Source organism: Lonchura striata, chromosome 1 (genome assembly GCF_046129695.1).
Source record: "Lonchura striata isolate bLonStr1 chromosome 1, bLonStr1.mat, whole genome shotgun sequence".
Classification (NCBI taxonomy): Eukaryota; Metazoa; Chordata; class Aves; order Passeriformes; family Estrildidae; genus Lonchura; species Lonchura striata.
This window is the reverse complement of record NC_134603.1, coordinates 127,666,334-127,686,188: the sequence shown is the minus strand read 5'-3', so window position 1 is coordinate 127,686,188 and position 19,855 is coordinate 127,666,334. Positions and strand designations below refer to the sequence as shown.

Here is a 19,855-nt window from a genome sequence, read left to right as displayed (position 1 = left end):
AAAAGAGAAAAAGTGGTTTCATCCCCTACTTTCCTATTATTTCACTTGGAGAAACATGGGAAGGGGCAATACAGTGTTTGTTAGGTTATTGTGTTTTAATTACTTGTTTCCTGAAGGGAGAAAACCACCATGAGCAGTTTAAAGACTACTGCTGGCTTTCCTTGCATTCAAAGCACACAACACAATTAAGTTGATACTGTGATTATGAAGAGAAGTATTATGGGAGATTTAACACCTACATTAACCTTTGCAACTGGAAGGAGCAGGCTACTTGCTTATTATCCAACTTGTCTTAACACCTCCAACAAAACACAGAGCAGCATTAAAGTTCTGCACTAGCTTGATTAAAGATCTGGACTTTGAAACAGTGCAGTGTAGGTCCAAATGCTTCCACTGTAGAAATCTGTCTAACTGCATCATTAAAAAACACATTTGGAAGTATGCAGCATTTGTAAATTTAAAGGCCAGAGTCCAAACAAACTCAGCTTTGTTGTTATGTTTCATCAAAGATTTTTCTCCCAACCTCAGCTGTTGGGAGTTTTAAGACCTGTTAAATTGCTCTTTGTGATGCAGTTAACACAGCATTAACTTCAACAAGCAAACAACAGATCCTAACCTTTTTTTTGCTTCTTTTCTTGTTTCCTTTTCTCTTTGGCAGCTTCTAGTTCTTGTTTCTCATGAAGTTCCTTCAGGATCTTGCAGACTTTTTTGTGGGTAAACCAGTGTATTTTCTGGCAGTTCTGGTCACAGTACATCACCTGAAAGTTACCAGAGTTATCAATTCATTTTCATGTACTAAAGAATTTCCTTGCATTTCTTAGTGCAGCAAGTTAAATGTCAATGTGTAGCACTTAATGGAATTTTTAAGCAATTTTTAAGGTCATATGGAGTGATTCTAACCTATATAAGAATCTATAAAGGGCAGTTTTTTATTAGCTCCAAACATACATAATTTTTGCTGTTTCTTCATTCTTAAGCATACACACTTGGAAATCCAATTACTCCTTCCTACTTGTGCATTTCAGACATCTTTCTCAGAAGAACATCTTCAGTGTAGGCATGCATGCCATTCCTCCAAAGTCTACACAGTGAATAGGGAAGCATTCAAAATCCTCACCACCTCAGTGCAACTATTTTCTTTTTATTCTTACCATTTTACAGACTGAGCATCTTTTGTCTGCTCCCTTTCCCCCACAAGTTGTACAGAATTCAGCATCCACAAAACCCACTTGGCCAGTAATCGCTTGTGTAAGCACAGAAAAAGCTGTGGGGTCAGAGCCCTGAAAGAGAAGAGGTGGTAATGAGATTAAAAACCAGCACTGTTGCAGAGAGGGATGTGCAAGGGAAGACCAGAAACTATGAACACAAGCATTGGTCTCACTGAAGCTGCTGCAGCAGTAAAAACATAAAACCAAACCACAGAACTTCAACTAACATGCACAACTTAAGATTTATCTTTAGATAAACTGTTGTATATGAAGTTAACTTGAGCCCTGAGCTTCTGTAGTATTTCCTCTGTAAGTTAATAAACTCCACATTCTTTACATCTGTAGATCCTATGCAGCAGATTTTTGCATCTTGGTCTCTCTGCCGGCACACAAAAAAATGTTTCATTTGTCACTGCTGTGCTCAGTGCACACAGGTGCTACAGACCAAATGGTCAGAACTTGAAATTTTAAATTATTTGCATATTATTATTTAGATGTTATTTGCAGCATCCTTCTTATGGAATGCAAGCAGTAAGGTTTAGGTAACCATACATTAAAACTATTCCTTTGGGCAATGATGTAAATATTCCAAGAAAAAACGCCAAGTAGTTCTGGCTCTAAATAATTCCTTAAACTTCCAGACTACCATGAAATATGTACAATCATAACTACAACCACAACACTGTGATGCCCAGACTGAATTTAAGTAATTGTGCAATGAAAAAGGTCAAAGGCTTCCACAAAAATAAGAATTATAGTATCTCTTCTTTCCAGTTCTGCATAATTGACAGAAATCCAATGGAATAAACTGTCTTTGTTTAAAGGCATAAAAGACTGCAGGCTCTCCTAAGGAAAAAGCAACAGGAAGGAAAATGTTTACTCTAAAGCAAGTTGTAATGCATCACAATGGCTTATGTTTTCACACTGTGTTTATCTTCATGGCTTAGGGAAACAGCAGAGATTGCACTAAGCTTCAGGACATTTTAGCAGACCTGGAGCCACTTAAGATGCAGGCTATTTTTAATTGGCTCTGAATAATCCAAACATGTCACAAGATTGTTCCAATTCCCCAGTGTTTGTGCATACAACATCTCTCGCTCAGAGATCAGAGAGAACATGCTTAAAAAAGAACAGCCACACTTGTGTAAAATTTATTATGAAACAATAAATAGTCCTAAAATGAAGAGTGTGCTAGCAAAGACCTACAAGGACAACTGAAGCTAGATTTTTAACTTGTTATTTTGATTTCCTAATTTAGATATAAATTTTGCTGCACATTGCATCATCTCAACTCTCCCTCTCTGTGATAAAAGGAACCCCACCATCATTTTCTACTATTATATATTACCAAGTTCTTATGCACAATAGAACAAATGAATGCATTAAATCTAGGAAATTATTCAATATTAAACTGAATTTAGACATTGTGAAAACAAGAGTGCAAATTAAGCTTCATTTTTATCTGAATTTACCATTTCAATAATTGAACTGCCATAGAAAAACTGAACAGACATCCCAGAGGAGGAAAAGAAAGCTCAGAGACAAGAAAAAATTGCATCAGTTTTCTTTAAAAGCTGAGGTGTTTAAGCATCTTTTTATGGGCACATGAAAAAAATACTAGTTGAAGTACTTTAGAGCATTTTCCTGCAATATGTAAAATCCAGCTCTAGAGAGTTTAGGGACATCAAAACCCTTTGCTTAATATAATATGTTGCAGAAGCTGAGGACAGAAAGATGTCTCAACCTGGATTTACTATGCAAGTTACTGAAAAAGGATTTTCTTGACAAGAAAAACTTACAATTTCAACAGGAGCAATACTTCTCACAAGCTGCTGGAGCAATGTGGCTTCACAGTAAGGAAACTTCCGGATACTTTCTCGAATTAACTTCTCTTGATACACAGGGAAACCATCTTTATCTCTCCCTTTCAAGAGGCTAATTTTTTTAAAATGCATGTAAAATAAGAAATCACACAGTAAATATATTCAAGAACGAACACATACAGCATGCTATACTCTCCCCCCTTTCAGATTATAGAGAAGAATTCACAATAATTTGGCAACTTCCTATGTTAATATGTTAAAACGCAAATGAAAGTGTTTTTATTCTAATGCACAATCATTATGAAATACACAATATATAAACGTATGCTCTGAAACCAAGACTTACTAATTCAGTCACAGAGAAAAATAATAATCTATAGGTATACTATCTACATCTGACTAAAATACCAAAACGCTTTGAGCTGTTTAAAAATTACCATTGTAATGATAAACACTGATAAATGAACAATAGCTCAAAACACAAATTCCAGTTTATTATGTTTAATAACATGTTATTAGGCCTCTTTGGCTATTGTTTTTTTATATGGATCACTGATGCACTATTCTATTTCGTTATGCAAAAACTGACTTCATAATTTATTTTCAGTCTCACGGAGGATTTCAGTAAAAATCCACAGTGGTGTATGGGGAACGTGATCCTTCTAAAAGTCAGGTCACTTACTTTGATATGCAAGATCAGGTAGCTGGTTTGTAACTCAGTAGATTTTGAAGATCTAAGTTATTTAAGAGGGTAAGTCTCATCCAGAATCTGTGGGACTTGCAGTTCTCATTTGCTTAAATGTTTTTGAAAAAAAATCTCAACCTGTATGACCGCTGGAAAGCAAAATGGCCCAAGAAATGTTCCAAGATGAACCCTATTGGACACTGAGAAATTCTTTTTTCAAACCTATCTCTCCCCTTTTTTTCAATCACACATTGCTGTCTGCTGCTTCATGGTATATATGTAAATGCCAAGTTCTAACCAGTTCCAGTAGAGCTGGAATTCTAGGAATGTTTCCTTTGCACCCAGGAAAGGACAGTGTCACTTCAGACACAGAAAAAAGGGAGACAGTGCCACCCTGGAGTAAATGCAGCTAGGATTATTTAACAAGTTACTTGACAGAGCCTTGTCCAAAATCTGTTCCTTCAGTTGTCTTTTTCCTGGTATCTCTAATGCCAGGACATACATGTGCTTTCAGACCTCTCTGTAGAAATACTCACCTTTTGATAAACCCATCTAGTTTATCCTCTCTCTCTTTTAAAAATGTAATACATTTCTGGAAGATGCAACTGATATAGTGCATTTTCATAGCAAGAACTTCATTCATATCTTTCTGCTTCATGCATTTCTCACAAATGAGATCCAGAACCCTGTAACATTTCTGCAGTGCTTCTTCTTCAGCCAACAGAGGGTTCTCTTTCACCAGCAACACGATCTAGAAGATTGAAGAAAATGTAATCCAGTTAAGACTTGTGCATTGGCATTAAAGCTTATACAGCTCACTGTGACTAAACTTCAGTGGAGTTGCTAATATTCTTCTACTTCCTTCTTATACAGTCTTCCCTTTCTTTTTCCAGTCATTATTTACCATTCTTATTCAATATACTGTAATTCACAGTTCCCATACAAGAAAACATTTACTTAGAAAACTAAAGCTGGTATTAAAAATAATAAGTTTGGTGGTTTTATTTTTGTTGTTTTTTGTTTTTAGAATAAGAACCTTAAAGTCAAAAATACTTCTAAAGAAAGTTATAGAAACTAACTATACTATCCTAAAATCTCTTTCCTTTTGAAGACTACAGTCTTGTATGGTTTAAGGACTTGTATGATTTAAGCAGTTTCACAGAACACATCAACCTCACATAATCGTGGAATACTTCCTGTAGCCTAGTAAAGCACTGAAAAAAAATATTCTAGAGGAAACTGTATGCTCTACTCACTCAGTCCTACTGGTGCACTACTGTCTCTGTGTATTGCAGATACCTGGCTGGAAACTGTTAAAAATTCTGGACTTTGACTGGGAAGCCCAAGGAATTTGTATTTGAATTTAGGTATATCCCTTTCTCTGAACTACACTGGGGGAGCAAACCATAAAGACTTTATTGTCAGCAATATCCTGGGAAGTAAAATAAACATTATCTTGCACATACTTTCAGAAACAGCAGCAGTGGTAGATGTTACTATGGAGAACCAGTGATGTAGGTAGGAAGATACATGCTGAGAAGAGCATTGAGAGAACAATGAGATTTTGTTAAGATAGGAATTTTTTTTATGTTTCCACTTCAAGTGAGGCTGAGAAATAAAGCCAAGAAAGACAGCTATTTATGGTTACTGATAGAAGAAATAAAAATCACTCCACTTAAAGGTGTTAGTTCAAGATTCTGGTTTATACAAACACTGAAATAATTTTTTAATCACATATAAATGTTGAGCCTGATTCTTCCTCATTTTCAGAAGTAGCTGAATTAGCAGATAATGCTTTTCATCTCAGCTGAACTTGCAGAAGATCAGAATGCTTTCTAACACTGCTCCCACACCAACAAACACATACAATTTACACATTATTTCACCTTAACAGGATGCATGTTGGTAGTAGTAATAATTTTATGCAGAGGCCCAGCTAATTTTACTGGCAGTTTTGGTTCTTTGTCTAAGCCTTGTGGTTTAGTATAGTAGTCCAGCCTTTCACGTGGAAAGAAGTTGTTGATGACAGTCACACAGTCATGTTGACCTAAAAGCACACAAGAAAAAAAAATCACCAGTGAAATAATAACAAAAAAAACCCCACCCTAAACCCAAATCTACTATAAGCAATACAAGTGAGAATTACCCACATCCAAAGGAGCTTTGCATTATATATCCTGCACTACAAAGAGGCAACTCTTGTCATTCTCTTGCATGTAGCTTTAATCTTCAGCAAGTGTTATTAACTTAGTGACTCCCAGCAGGGAATGCCCTCATGAAAATTCATTTTGAATATCCTGTCCCCTTCCTATATTCTCTTTCCCTGATAAGCCACAACCAAGAGAACAGTTATTTCTCCCCCAAATTATGCTATACCAGTAGTCTCACAGTGCTGCTGTAATTTTTCAAGATAAGATTTTTCCACTTTGTACTTTTGAAATTAATGACATTTGCATTGAGACTCATACATTTTCAGACCTATGGTGGGAGAAGTTGTAAGAACAGAACATGCTTAAAGTTTACCAAAAATAAAAGGACTGTAATGAAAGTAACAAGATGAGAAAAGTTACACCCTCTTCTTGTTTTCTATATGACAATACAATGGATTATTTGACTAAAGGGAAAGTAAAACTTATCTTTTCTAGTTCAGGACCACATTCTTTAAATTGATTGATTTGTCTTGGCACTAATCCTATAATCGGTAGAAGACACAGCCAACCAAATTCCAGCATTTAAAATCCTCCACTGTTTTAGAAGAGACAGTTCTGAGCTAACAGAGTACAGTGTAAGACAAATGACAGGGGAAGAAGTATCCTCACTTCCCACACACAGGCAGATGAATTAACGTTGATTGGACAAAGAATAAAAAAGGAACAGGAATAGATTCCAATGTGCAGATTTTTAGAGAGCAGTGTATCTCAGTGTGCCTGAAAATATTTATGCTACCTTGGTGATGTGATGAGATTTTAAACAAGAATTCTCAAAAATTATGCTGGAGTTAATATTCACCATTTACTCCATACACCATCATATTGGAAAAGGCTCTCCAAATCCAAAGAATAATTACTAGGAATAGACTTCTCTGATACTTAAATGAATAGTTAAGGTTTTGCTGCTCAAACCTCAAGTAAGCAACATCAGCCTTTTCTTCTTTAAATCAGCAGAATAAGGTAAAATGGAAACTGAAACTTAGCACTAAATCACTATTCAAGGAAGTAATTCTAAATGGCAAGGTAGGCTTGAATTCAGAACACCCAAAGGAATTGAAAGGGAATTCTCAGGCACTTAAATACCTAAGAAGGTTGTGTCTGAAAGAAAATACATGTCCTTGTTTTTGGGAAGCAACAGCTGTGCCATTGGAAATGACTCCACTTAACCTCATAATATTTTATCAATTCTCCTTGCTAGAGAAGTAGTGGGACATTAAACCAGGAACTTAGTATTGTCAAGGAAAGTAACAAATTTAAAAAGGGCTTAAAGAAACAAACAAAAAAAGACCAATAACAGAACTACAGCAGTAAAAAAGCTTGTTGCATGTTTTGCCAGGGATAATTTTGCATGCTGGAATGACAAATCTTTATCTTTTTCTAGTGAAGTTCAGGTAAGTAAGTAGTGACTACCTCAGAAGGGGTTCCAAGACTTCTCCCTTTCCCAGAAGTCTGGGAGAAGGGCAGGGGGTGCCTTGCTGCCAGCACACAGCTGCAAAGCTCAGCTGAGTTCCTGACTCCTGGCACTATGGCCATCCTTTCCCACAAGGAATCTCCAATTAGCACTTGGTTCTGCACTTCAGACCCCTCCAATTCAACCAGCTTCCTCTTACTATTTCCAAAGCAGTAACATTGCAAAAACTTAACACACTGGTGTAGCACCTGTTCTCACACATAAGATCATCTGTGTTTTTAGGAAATCAAGCATGGGAATAGGACACAAATTGACTCTTACATGATGAGATGTGGAAAACAAACCTCAACAATGTGTCAGTTCAGAACAAGTCATTGAATAATGCTTCTCCAAGAAAAAGCATCAGACTCCAACACTTTACTTCTTTAGGAGTTTAGAAAGTGATGATAATTTTCATCTTACCAACAAAAGCAGCCATCTGAGCTGCTGTCCTTCCCACAGAGTTGACAACATCAGTTTCTGCTCCAGCCTCTAACATCATCCAGGTGATTTCCTTGTTTCCTGACATGGGGAATGAGCAAGGATAAATCAGAATTTATAATCCTCTATGCTTCAGAAAAAGAGGTACTGAATTTCTTAAAGACCAGGAACAACACTGAGGAAAATGACTGTTCTTCATGTCATTATTTTAAGCATGGATTAAGAGAAAAGCATGTGCTTATTTAGAGTTCCAGCAGGTGTAACTCTCTCTGTAATGCACACTCAACTTCCCGTGGAGCTTATGGGAGTCATACTCATGTATGTAGCTACACTAGAGGTTGGTCCCTCTGGACAGCAGTATAGAAAGAAATTCTACTAATCTAGTTTAACAGTTCAACTACATTTGCTATTCTAAGAAAAAAAAAACATTCAGGACTGTGATGTAGCAGGAACACAGTGAACAGAACAAATTGTTCCTTTCTCCACAGTGAGAACTGGGTATTCAGACTGGGCTAAATACCAAGTAAAATGAAGCTAAAATTTGATGGGAAGATTAGATGACTTAATTGGTGCCCTTCAGAGACTAAAAAAGGACACTTGTCACCACCCCTCTGGTTCTGCTTTCAAAGGTATTCTTACTTTATCAGTTTTTGTGCACATGCAAAGTACAGAAAAGTTAATACAAAAAGGGGATGGTGGATGAAAATGAATGTTTAAAAACAAAGTCACTGCATCAGTAGTGCTCATGTACTTTTTGTGCTCACAGATAACAAACTGTAAAGTCAACATTTCAGAAGCTTTCACACCCAGGATGACAGACTTAAAGCTCATCTGTGAGAAAATGGTATAAATCCAGCATTTTCCATACAGTTGCAGTCATTTAATAGCCTCTATGAGTTTGTTCTCATCTATCTGCTGCAGCTGTGATATTGTTCAATACCACAGAACACTGGAATTTCACAGATCTTTTTGCTGAAGTTGTAGCTGAAAAACAATCTAGCAATCTAGTTGAGGTTCATATACACAAATAAGCCTTTTTTTTAATACTTATGATGAATGAAGGCAGTTTAAACTCTACCTGCTAAGAAACCTGACTCCTCTAGAATCTCATTTTTGGGAAGTCATAAGTGGCTGATTAAAGAAGATACTTAAAATAACCTAATATTTCCAAATCAAATATTTTCTCCAGAAGGAACAATGTTTTAATGTAGTGTCTTTTTCTCACTCTAGGAAATTACTGTTTCAGCCATCAGGGAGAAGGAATAGCAAGAGGAAAGCTGCAAACCACCACTTGAGACAGGAGAAGATACACACAGCTATAAGCATTCTCAAGAAAAAAAAATATGAGAGTGATAATTATTCTGGGAAAACAGGGTTTTAAAACTTACTAAATATATTTTTAAAAGATCATAGGATAGTTGGAAAAATAATGTAGGAGAAAGACAAAATTTGAAAAATACTGGATTGAGAAGTCTCAAATATTATCAAAAGCTACTGGTGCAGCATTGCTTTCAGTGTAACACAGTCTAAGTTAACAGAATGTATCCCACTGCACAAGAAAACTGTGCCAGGGAAGTCAATGTTGAGATCCCAAACAAACAGGACAAAGTAGGTACAGGACAAGTAGACTGTATGCCTCAAAATGCTGAACAAAATAAATTTTTATATGAGCCTGAACAGAGGCTCTCCTTTTGCATTGCCCACAGGATTTTACCGACCATGACATAGTTGCATGGTTCACATAAATAACAGCAAATCCAAATAAAAAAAGCATGTCAACGCTTACTTTTAAATTAGCTAATGGCAAATTGTACCCATTGATGTCTTAAAAATCAGTGATCTGAGTCTAGTAAGAAGTTACCTGAAAGTCCAGCAAACATCAAGGCAGTGTATCCGTGCTCATGTTCATTGCAGTTTACATCAGCTCCGTGTCTCAACAGCAACCTGCACATGTCCACCTTCCCTTTGTAGGCTGCGTGCATCAGAGGGGTCATGCCATGCTGGCAAAAGAAAGGAGAAGCAAGTAGCCCACAAAAAAGAACGTTAGTTCTCTTGATCTTCATACCACTGATCATTTTTACTTGACCATACATATTTAATATAACTACCAAAGCCTCACATATTATTTTATTAACAAAAACCTCACAAAACCTTCATGAAAAGATACAGTTACTAACATGCAGCAGATTTCCATGTCAGTTTTCTGATAATGCTGTGCTGTAGATTTGCAAACAGAGCAGTGTTGAACAAATGAAAATAATTTACAGTCAATTTATCATTGTCCTTTTATGTAAAACATTAGTGTTGAAGACAACTAAGGTTTCTGCTAGTTGGAAAAGCTTGGTTTAGAAAACTTGTTAGCTTCCTATGTTAGTCTTTTCTCCCCTGCTGTGGCTTATATGATAAGCATCAAGAAAATTAGAAAGAGGCTGTTGTTGTTTTAAACATTACCAAGATTTTCAGTCTCTGAAACCCATCTTGCTCATTTTTAATCATGATTGCTGGTAATTTTGCCATCTGCCTCTCTCCATCTTCTCCACCCTTTTGGCACTGTGTCCATGATCAGCCAGAGCTCTGAAAGCCCTCATAAAGACACACAGCTCTTGTCAGAATTTAACAAACATGGCTGGTTTGATCAACTGCCTAATGCAAAAAGGAGTCGCTTCAGCATGGGAGGACTGTGGTGTGATATAAGGGTAAAGCTGGGGAAACCCCAGAGGAAATTTTCAGAACTAGGGTGAACTGTTAGTGCATGCTCTCTCCCTCTTCAAGGGCAGGCAGAAGCATGCTGCTGTTTGACAAAATTGCATGGCACTCTATTTTCAGCATACAGTATGCTTTTTCCAATATTCTGTTTATTTCCACTTAACATCAGGTCAGAATTCACTTTATCAGCCAAGACACTTTAACTGTCCAAGAACACCCTCCAACACTGCATACCAGGGAGAGCGCTTTAGTTTGTCCCTGAAAAGAAATCAAAATGGCATTCTCTTCCTTTTTTTGCCAGTCAAAGCTGTGTGCTTGAATACATTCACGTACAACATTACTGCAGCTCTGTAAATGCCTGCTAATGAGATACTCTGAAGTAATGTAATTGTCAGTTTGAGCCTTAATGTATTTCTTGTTTCAATTTATAACTGAGTGAAACCCAAGTAACTTTAATTTACCAGCATAATTTTCAAAACATTTCTAAAGGGGACAGAAATTGGAAAAGTTAAAAGTATAATAATTTTAAGGTATTACAGTTTCATTACTCTCCATCCTAACTGAAAATAATAGAAAGTGCTTACTTGATGCATTATGTTTTAGTAACCCACATATTTTAGTAAACTGCAATATAAACTGCCATTGAAGAAACAAAATACCTAAAGAGATCCCTTAATGAATATGAAACAGACAGCTTTTGTTAGATTTCATTTGGGGTGTCTCAAATGTTGAATAAAGACTTTCTGTCCTACTATATAAAATACATTTTATTACATTACATTTCATAGTGTTACACCAAAAGCAACTTTACAGGCCTATCCCAGTCTGGAGTCACAGTAGGGATTTGTATCCTTTAGCAGCACAGAAAGGTACTGCAGTAAGGGAATATAAACACAGCACAGTTTTTGATGGGAGAAAGAATTTTCAGAAAACAATGACTTTTAAGTTTGGTTATATCTTGAAAGCCAGTTGTTCTAATTAAGACCTGAAGATTATATGACAAAGTAAAGAACTGGGTTTGTTTTATCCTCTCCTCCCAAAAAACTGTTTTTTAAAATCCTTTGATTTAATTTTGGAAGTGTCAGGCTGTGGTGTGGATCAAAAAAGCATATCAGGCAAAAAATATGTGGATGATCGCTATAAAATTGGATTTAAAGTCACATTAATATCAGTTTTTCACATTCACAGCAAACAAAAGAGGGTCAGACTAGACACAAATTTATCTGGAAATGCTTGATACCCTGTATTATGTCCCTACACAGAAACTGGATTGACTGCAAATACTTTTCTCACCCTGAATGTCAAAGACAGGTCCAGCAACAGTCTGTTTTCTCACAGATAACATTTGGATTGTAAATACAACGTACTTAAAAGACAAAACTTGCAGATGATTTTTTAAGCATAAAGATGAAACAAATTTTTGTTCCACAATGAAACATCAGATGAAGGATCCTTTTTCTAGCTGTTACCATGCAACATTCTTCTGACCAAAAAAATCAAACTTTTTAATTTTATTCCCCAGGACAAAAGTGGATGTTCCCAGCTTTTTTTTTTTTTTTTTTTTTTTTTTTTTTTTTTTTTTTTAGGTATGTTACATAATAATATCTTTTCTCTTCTGCAGGGCTCTAAGTATTTACATTATGTCTCACCATTCAAGATGAATAGAGTTTGCAGTGCCTCTAAAAATTAGCTGGCACTTCTCTTGACTGGGTTCTCCACCTCATCAACCAACAAGGCCTCCCTGGCACAACAGGGCTCTTGGCACAGCCTGCCCAGACATTACAGACCATCCTTCCCAGCTCCTCATGTTGAAAAGAACCCAAAAGCACACTAAAGAATGAGATTCTAAGAACTGCTGCCACGGTGGGGAAGTCAATTGATGAAAAAATCCCCAAACAACAAACTATGGGATCAGTGGAGGGGCAGGGAGATGAGTACCAGAACCGGGGAGGGGTTGGACTCCACCACCAGCACAGAGGAAGAAGAAAGCAGATCAATCTCTCGTCAGCATCCAACTGAGGTGTGCTTTAACAGGATGAATAAAAACTAATTTATGAAGATAATAAAATGGAAAGCAACCTTCTGCCTCCTAGGAACTACAAAGGAAGTTTCCAGCAAAATTTGCACTCAACCTTCATCAACCAGAGGAATGGGGAAACACATGACAGCTAGGGAACAAGAAGTGGGACAAACAAACAATACATAATATCTCCCACTCAAGTGACATGTGCATATTTGGCACAAAACCCTCCATTTTGTGAACATTTAAACACTCATGCTGACTGTGTAAGAGCACAGACATCACATGTGTATTGTTTTGTGGCCAACAGGATGACAATTCACTGCTGAAGTAGCCACTTAAACCTGTGTTACTCGAGTGAAAAGTGCACTCCAAGTGCTCCCAACATTCCCATGCTCAATTCACCCTTCTTCTCAACCACAGAACCTTGTTAAGATGTGGCATACAGGCTGGATTACACTGGAGCAGTCTCTCAGCAGCTACTGAGGTACACTAAGGCACTGCACATGTGAGTACCAGCTATTTAAATAGCGCAGGGGAAAAAAAAAAAAAAAAAAGAATGGGACAGGGCTGTCGAAAAACTGGTGTAGACACCTGTATGCCAGCAATATTAAAGCATTCATCTCTCCCTTCCCCAGCTCATTTTCTAATGAAGAATGCAGCCCCACATGAACACAGAAAGAGTGTCTCATTTTACCCTTCAGGTTCATGAAACAATTCAAGTCAGAAAATTATAAACAAAACACATAACTCTAGGTTTGGCTTTTACTTGAGACAGTACTTGGGACATTACTAAAAATTATGTAAAAAGAACAGGTGCTAAAAGGCAGAAATACTTGTTGATGTATCTCTTCATCTCTCTTGTACTGAATGCTGTTAGTCTAGAAATACAACTTGACTCTTCACAGGATGAAAGCCTCTAGAAATTTCACTCTTCAAGCTTTTGAATAAGATTGCCCTTAGACATCTTAAATTTCCTAAAAGCAGGATTTTAGGAACAGTTACATACACAAATAATTTTAGCTGTAGCTAAGTATGGACTAATTAGAATATGAAATATTGTTCAGTAAGTGTCGATCACAGCTATAGTTCTCCTTTATAGTCATCCTGTTCAGCTGTTGGTTTCACATATGCGACACATTAGATTCCTCTGATGATCATTCAGTTCATCTGCAGTGACGAAAAGTTAAAGCCTACATCAATCAGCAACCTGAACTGAAACCAGACAATTCTTACTAGCAGAGGAATTTTCTTTGGTTTGTGTATTTTGAAGTACTATGTAAAGAACATCACAAGACAAAACTCTTCCAAGCAGTTAGAATATACAGTCAAACCAAAAATGAAAGGAACAGATTATGTGTGGGTTCTTTTTGTTTTCATCTGCTTCTGATCCTGTGCATTCTTCAGCCTGAAATTATTAAATTGTGATTGCATGCTTGCTGTACCACAGCTAGAAGACAGAATTACATTAAACCTGTGCTCATTCTGTGGATTTTCAGGTACAAAATTCTTCAAGGATGGAAATGATTTTCTAACTGAATTGAGCACCCACTTAATACCTAAGCATTCCATCTTCAAGGCTTCCTTACTTCTTAACATTAACAAAATAAGTAACAGTAGTAGTAATATAAATGTGAATTTCAAGATAAGCAACTAAGGCAACAGAGAAAAAAAATAAGATCTGATGCACTGAGAGCAGTCTCCAGTTGTGGCAACAATGAAAAACAGACTAAGCTGATGTTTAACTGGAATTTCACACACTCTCAATTTTGTATAGATCTTAGAATAGCACATTGAAGCAAAAATGGGTTATAAAAGAAAAATTGTAACACTCACATAGCTGATGGATTTAAGAAACGTAAACAAACCTGAACCCTCTCCTGTTTAACATGCATGATTACACACCATTCTTGGGAGTAAAAAAGCCTGCAAGAAGTCCACTGCATAAAGTTTTATGGGCCTTATGCATATTTAGTCAGATGTGAGACTTAGGTAAATACTGTTAATACTATTTCTTCTACAACAATAGCCTGAGCATAACTCAGATATGGTTTCTTTGAATAAGTCATATCCTCTCAACACTAATCCTGGATGTTTCACTAATACTGCAGCAATGCTGCCGTCATTCAGCACGACTTCAGCAATTACACTTAAGGAAAACCTTTTCATGTCCATACAATAAAGCACACTTGCAAGCACATTTTATTGTGTCTTGAGCTCCTAAAGTTCACTGTAAAACTTAGTTTGACTAGTTTTACAGAAACATGTTGAGATCCATGCAGTAGAAATTCAGGTTAAGTATTTAACTTAAGAACAATCAGAAAACGGATCTGTTGGCAGAAGAAAAGGCTAATGATATCCCATGAAGATACCTGGTAGAAGAAGTGCAATTTTTCTCCATTCAGCATTCATGAGACTACATCCACAATATACCCTGTCCCATTTTGAGCCAGTGCAATAAAGATATGGATAAACTGCAACAAAATCAATGGAGTACTACCACTACACAGCAGGAACCTGAGCACTTGCACAGTGAAGAGAGGCTGCAGGAGCTGGGCTTGCACGGCCTGGAGAGATGGCTTTTGTGGGACCCAACAGCAGCCTGCCAGAGCTGACAGGGAGATCATTGAGAAGACAAACTCTTCACTTACGGTGGTTGAAGGACAAGGGACACTGAGCCTGAGCTGAGGTTCAGACATAACTGAAACTCTTTTTTCACCAAAATCACAGTAAGAGAGTAGAACAAGTTTCTCAGAAATATTGTACAGTCTCCATCCTTAGAGATTTACAAGGCCAGACATGTCAAAAAACACAGCAATCTCATCTGACCATGGAGCTGAAGCTGCACTGAGCCAGAGGCTGAACTAGTCACATTCTCAGAATTTCCCAGTGATCCTGTGAAATTATAAAGCTGTGAAAATAACCACAGATTAACATTTAAATCGATAAATTACACATGAATTTATCATGCATGATGGGGAATTAAATTTGTTTGCATGTTATATTTCATATTAATGTTGCATGCTTTAGAAAAACATTGTAAAAAGAAAAAGAGGAGGAAATAAGAACATCATATAAGGTTCCTTTCTCCACAAACCTATTCCCACCTTCAGGTAGCACTTGAGGATTTATCTTCTACACGTTTACCACACCCACTTGTATGAAAGGCTGTGGTTCCATTTCTGATCGAGCTACTCACCCTCCAAGTATGTTTATGAGACCCAAGCATGGAATGGGGACAGGTGCCATGTCTGCCACAGAGGGACTAAGCAGAGGAATTACTGTTTGTGAAGGTGACAAGAAGTCAGGGAGCACCCCCACGTGTTTTGCTGCAGCATTTATCCCACCTTACAGACAAAGCTCAGGCTGGAACGTGAGACAAAATACAGTGTTGTACTTTAAATAACATTAATCTTTAAACTTGCTTTAAAAAACAGTAAGAACTCTTCAAATGTTCATTACTCAGCTGCAGGCTGGAAATATCTTGAGATTAACTCTGACTTTCAGGGCTACAGCAACTGCTGTTAGAGAAATGCTATTTAACATTATGAAGGCCTTCAGACCTAGCATTTTCCTTATTAAACTCAGCATAATGCTTGCACAGTTTTGCAGTACCTCATCCAAGCAATTGACACGGACATTCTTGCTCCCCAGCAGCCTTCCAGCCTCCTCGGTGTTTCCTTTAAATATAAGGACAAAGAGAGAAAAAGGGTTGAGAATCTAGAGGAAAATGGTCATTTCCATTTCTCATTAGAATCAAACTCTTTGCATGTAAACTGATTGGGATGTAGATTAACCACCACTAAAGTAGCACTTAGTTGACACTTGGTGAAGAAGCTTAGGAACGAGCAGTATTATGTTCTAGAAGCTAAAAGCTGAAAGAACTCACAACATCAAGGAGCAGTTGGAAAGCATGAACTATAAGTAAACATCAATTTTTTGTGAAGTAACTGACCTACACACACAAGAAAAGGAAACTAACATAAAGAGCACATGAACAGCTCCAAATGAGTGTCGTAATACTGAGCATTGTAATACATTTTGTACTTTCATCTCTTTTGGAGCATCTTTTGTCTAAAAGAGCTGTTTACATTCTCAAAAAAGGAAATTACCTCACTTCAAAGACTTTTTGGTTTGAATGAAACATGATTTATCATTTACTCACATAATTTTTCCTGTTTCAATTTGAAATTTGCAATGTTTCACATTTACAGGAGTGGAATGAATTTGCTCTTGGTAATAGAGAGCAGAGATAGAAAGGACAAGGACCCAGGTAGCTTGATCACTAACATCTGTAAAAATTGCCAAATGCATAAGTAGACTGAAGACTGAAAGAAAATGTGCCAGGAAAAACAGGTTACACCTGTTTTCCAATTCTACTGTCCTGGCATTTTTCAATTCCTTACCAAAATCCTTTTGGCTAAGCCACAGGTCTAAGAATCTGATTTAAAGCCCACTGGAGGACTATTCAGATATTGCCAATGCAGCTTCTACAGGCACAAAGAAATAAATGACATACCAAGAGTCTGAGTTTGGAGAATATTTATTGCAAATTAACAGAAACTTATAATTACTGATTCAATCATAAGCAAAACTCTTTCAGCAGTGATGTGCTTAATAAAAATAAGCACTGCATCACTTATTTTAATGATTTTCATGTTCATCTTCACTCTTTCAGAAGGTGGTGGTCATCTGTTGCCCTGATTTTTAAAAGTGTTTTCTTTTATAGTTCTTTTGAAAGTTTTAAAGTTCTTCTAAAAGTTTCCTATGCCTTCTGATATTTACATATTTCTACTGGCATTCTCATGCACTGTTCATATAAATAACGATTGTTTTACATTCTTCTTTGTGAGAGGAGAGAATTGATGGACTGTTGGTTTGACCAGCGTGGTTGGAGAGGTGGCAATTCCATCCTCCAATCCACTGTCACTTTTGGAATTCTATATATTGCAAGGTCAGAAATAAAATTTGCTCTTTTTCTCCTTTGAACTTACCAAGTCTCTGTGTACTCATTTTGTGTCCAATAGTGACAGTCATCCAGCAATTTTTCAGCAGAACAGCTCTTGCAACTTCAGTTTTGGCTAAAAATCCCATTGAAATACTAGAAATAATTTATTTTCACAAGGCTTTTTGGTGTGATTTAACTACACTACAGGGGCTTTTACCACTTTTCTTTTAATTCATTAATTTCATTAAAAAAAGACAATTGTCTGAGTCATTTTACACACTTAATAAAGACCCCTGACAGTCATGGAACCATCAACCAACTTATTCCCCCAGACATACCTATATTCTAAACACGTTAGAAACTTCTTAAGAACTAGATCAGTTTACAGAGGAATATCCCAGCTAAAGAACCAACATCAGTAAGAGAAAGTCTTCAAGGGGTGATCTTCAAGTAAATTTTAATACAACCTAAGCAAAGCAAAGTTGCATTTACAAATACAGAGTTCTATATGACAAAACGTTGAAAGATTTCCAACAAGGCACTAAACTGATGGAAGTCAGACTTCTAGAACTGGCCAGAGCTAAAAGTTGGAGCCAGGCCCCTCACAGTGGTGGCATGGTAGGAAGCCAAGAGGTTAACAGGCAGAAGCTGAAATAAAAGGAAGCTTCAGACTGGATACAAGGAAAACATTTTCACAATGAACCCAGTAAGGCAAGGAGATTGCCCAGAGACACTGTGCAGCCATCCTCCTTGGAAGTTATCAATACCTGATGGGATAAAGCCCTAAGTGATCACATTTGACCTCACAGCTGATGTGTTTTGAGCAGGAGGTTGGCCTAGAGACCTCTTGAGGCCTCTTCCAACCTGAATTATCCCATTACCCTAATCAGAAGCATCAAGTAAGTTAGACAGAGGTGTCTGCAAGATCAAGGTCTGAAACACTTATTAAAGTGAGTCAATCAAACTGGTTCTGGTCCACAACAAATTCACTGCTGACTGTCTTATGCTTGTGTCTCTGACATGGAGAAACAGTTAAATACAACTGAGAGTGAAGCATCAAAACTGTAGCAAAACTTTCATGCGTTCAAATTGCCTGGTAACTACATACAGAAATGCATAGAACACATGAATTTTTCGTTTGCTTCCAACTAATGAATGTTGTTCATGATTTTCAAAATACCAGCTGGAGGGGAACTATTTATTCAGAGTTATGAAATTCACATTGCTGGAACCCAAATGACAGAAAATTCCCCTGGCAACCAGTATGTGTGACAGACAGTGCAATGAAAGTGTGACACTCACATGAAATGCAAAACCACAGAAGGGGTCAGGTTAGAAGGGACCACAGCAGTCTGGTTATCTGGTCCAACCTCCCTGCTCAAGCAGGCCCATCCTAGAGCACATGGCACAGAATTGCATCCAGACAGTTCTTGAGTATCTCCAGTGAGGGAGACTCCACAACTTCTCTGGTTAATCAGTTCTAGTGCACGGTCAACTCCACTCTTACTCAAGAGGAATTTTCTGTGCATCTGTTTCTGCCCACTGCCTCACATCCTGTTGTTCGGCACCACCGGGAAGCACCTGGTTCTATCATCTTGATACCATTCCTTCATATAGACATTGATCCCCTTTCCTCTCTCTAACAGAGCAATATAAGATAGTATAAGGAGCAGTAAAATAGAACATTATAAGGGATAAGAGGTGCGCAACGCCCCAAACAAGCTCAAGTGCTGGCAATGTAAGAATAACGTGTCTGCAAAGACGCCCTGGTCTGACAACATGACACGGGAAAAACCTTACAGCACGCTGGAAAACTGGATTATCCCCAAGAAAACTTTTTTTTTTTTTTTTTTTTTTTTTTGGCAGCGGACATCATAATTCGGCAAACGTCAACAGACATTGCCAATAAGATGCAAGCAAGCTTTCCTCGGCAGCGCCAGACCGGCCCAGCTGAGCTTCCCCAGCCCCGCTGCAGCGCAGCGCGCCCCCCGCACTCCCCGGGTGCCGCCTGCCCGAGGGAGGTGAACCCGCGGCGGGGAGAAGGGTGGCGGCCGACGGCGGGGGGGAGGCAGGCGGCCCTCAGCGCCGTGACCCGAGGAGCGCGGCCGGGGCGAGGGGAGCCCGCGGCGAGCGGCCGTAACGGCGCCTCACCGGCCGCCCGCAGCGAGCGGGGCCACGCAATCCTCCGGGCACGGCCAGCGCGGCCCGTGGGAGCTGCGGCCCGCGGCCGCGAGCGGCGAGGGCCGGCAGGGCTCACCTGTGGAGATCACTGCCAGCAGCTCTTTCTCCTCCGCGCTCAGGTCGCCTTTCCTGGGGGGAGCCATCGCGGCCCCCGCGCACGGTAAGGCGGGATCGGCCCGGGAC

At 38.2% G+C, this 19,855-nt stretch overlaps 2 protein-coding genes across 3 annotated transcripts in view; one reads left to right on the top strand and one right to left on the bottom strand.

The window, feature by feature from the left end:
• The window catches only part of ANKMY2 (ankyrin repeat and MYND domain containing 2), a 25,661-nt gene extending 5,806 nt beyond the window's left edge, over positions 1 to 19,855 (bottom strand). For both annotated transcript variants that reach the window (XM_021538308.2, XM_021538309.3), the window contains exons 1-9: positions 19,749 to 19,855; positions 16,159 to 16,223; positions 9,679 to 9,817; positions 7,800 to 7,898; positions 5,603 to 5,763; positions 4,253 to 4,467; positions 3,008 to 3,143; positions 1,152 to 1,280; positions 617 to 758 (exon numbers count right to left, since the gene is read on the bottom strand). In XM_021538308.2, coding sequence (XP_021393983.2) covers positions 617 to 758; positions 1,152 to 1,280; positions 3,008 to 3,143; positions 4,253 to 4,467; positions 5,603 to 5,763; positions 7,800 to 7,898; positions 9,679 to 9,817; positions 16,159 to 16,223; positions 19,749 to 19,815 — 1,153 coding nt within the window. In that variant the 5' untranslated portion in view covers positions 19,816 to 19,855. The remainder of the gene's footprint in view (positions 1 to 616; positions 759 to 1,151; positions 1,281 to 3,007; positions 3,144 to 4,252; positions 4,468 to 5,602; positions 5,764 to 7,799; positions 7,899 to 9,678; positions 9,818 to 16,158; positions 16,224 to 19,748) is intronic.
• The window catches only part of BZW2 (basic leucine zipper and W2 domains 2), a 56,335-nt gene continuing 56,204 nt past the window's right edge, over positions 19,725 to 19,855 (top strand). The window contains exon 1 of the mRNA XM_021538307.3: positions 19,725 to 19,832. The gene's annotated coding sequence lies outside the window, so the exon portion shown is untranslated. The remainder of the gene's footprint in view (positions 19,833 to 19,855) is intronic.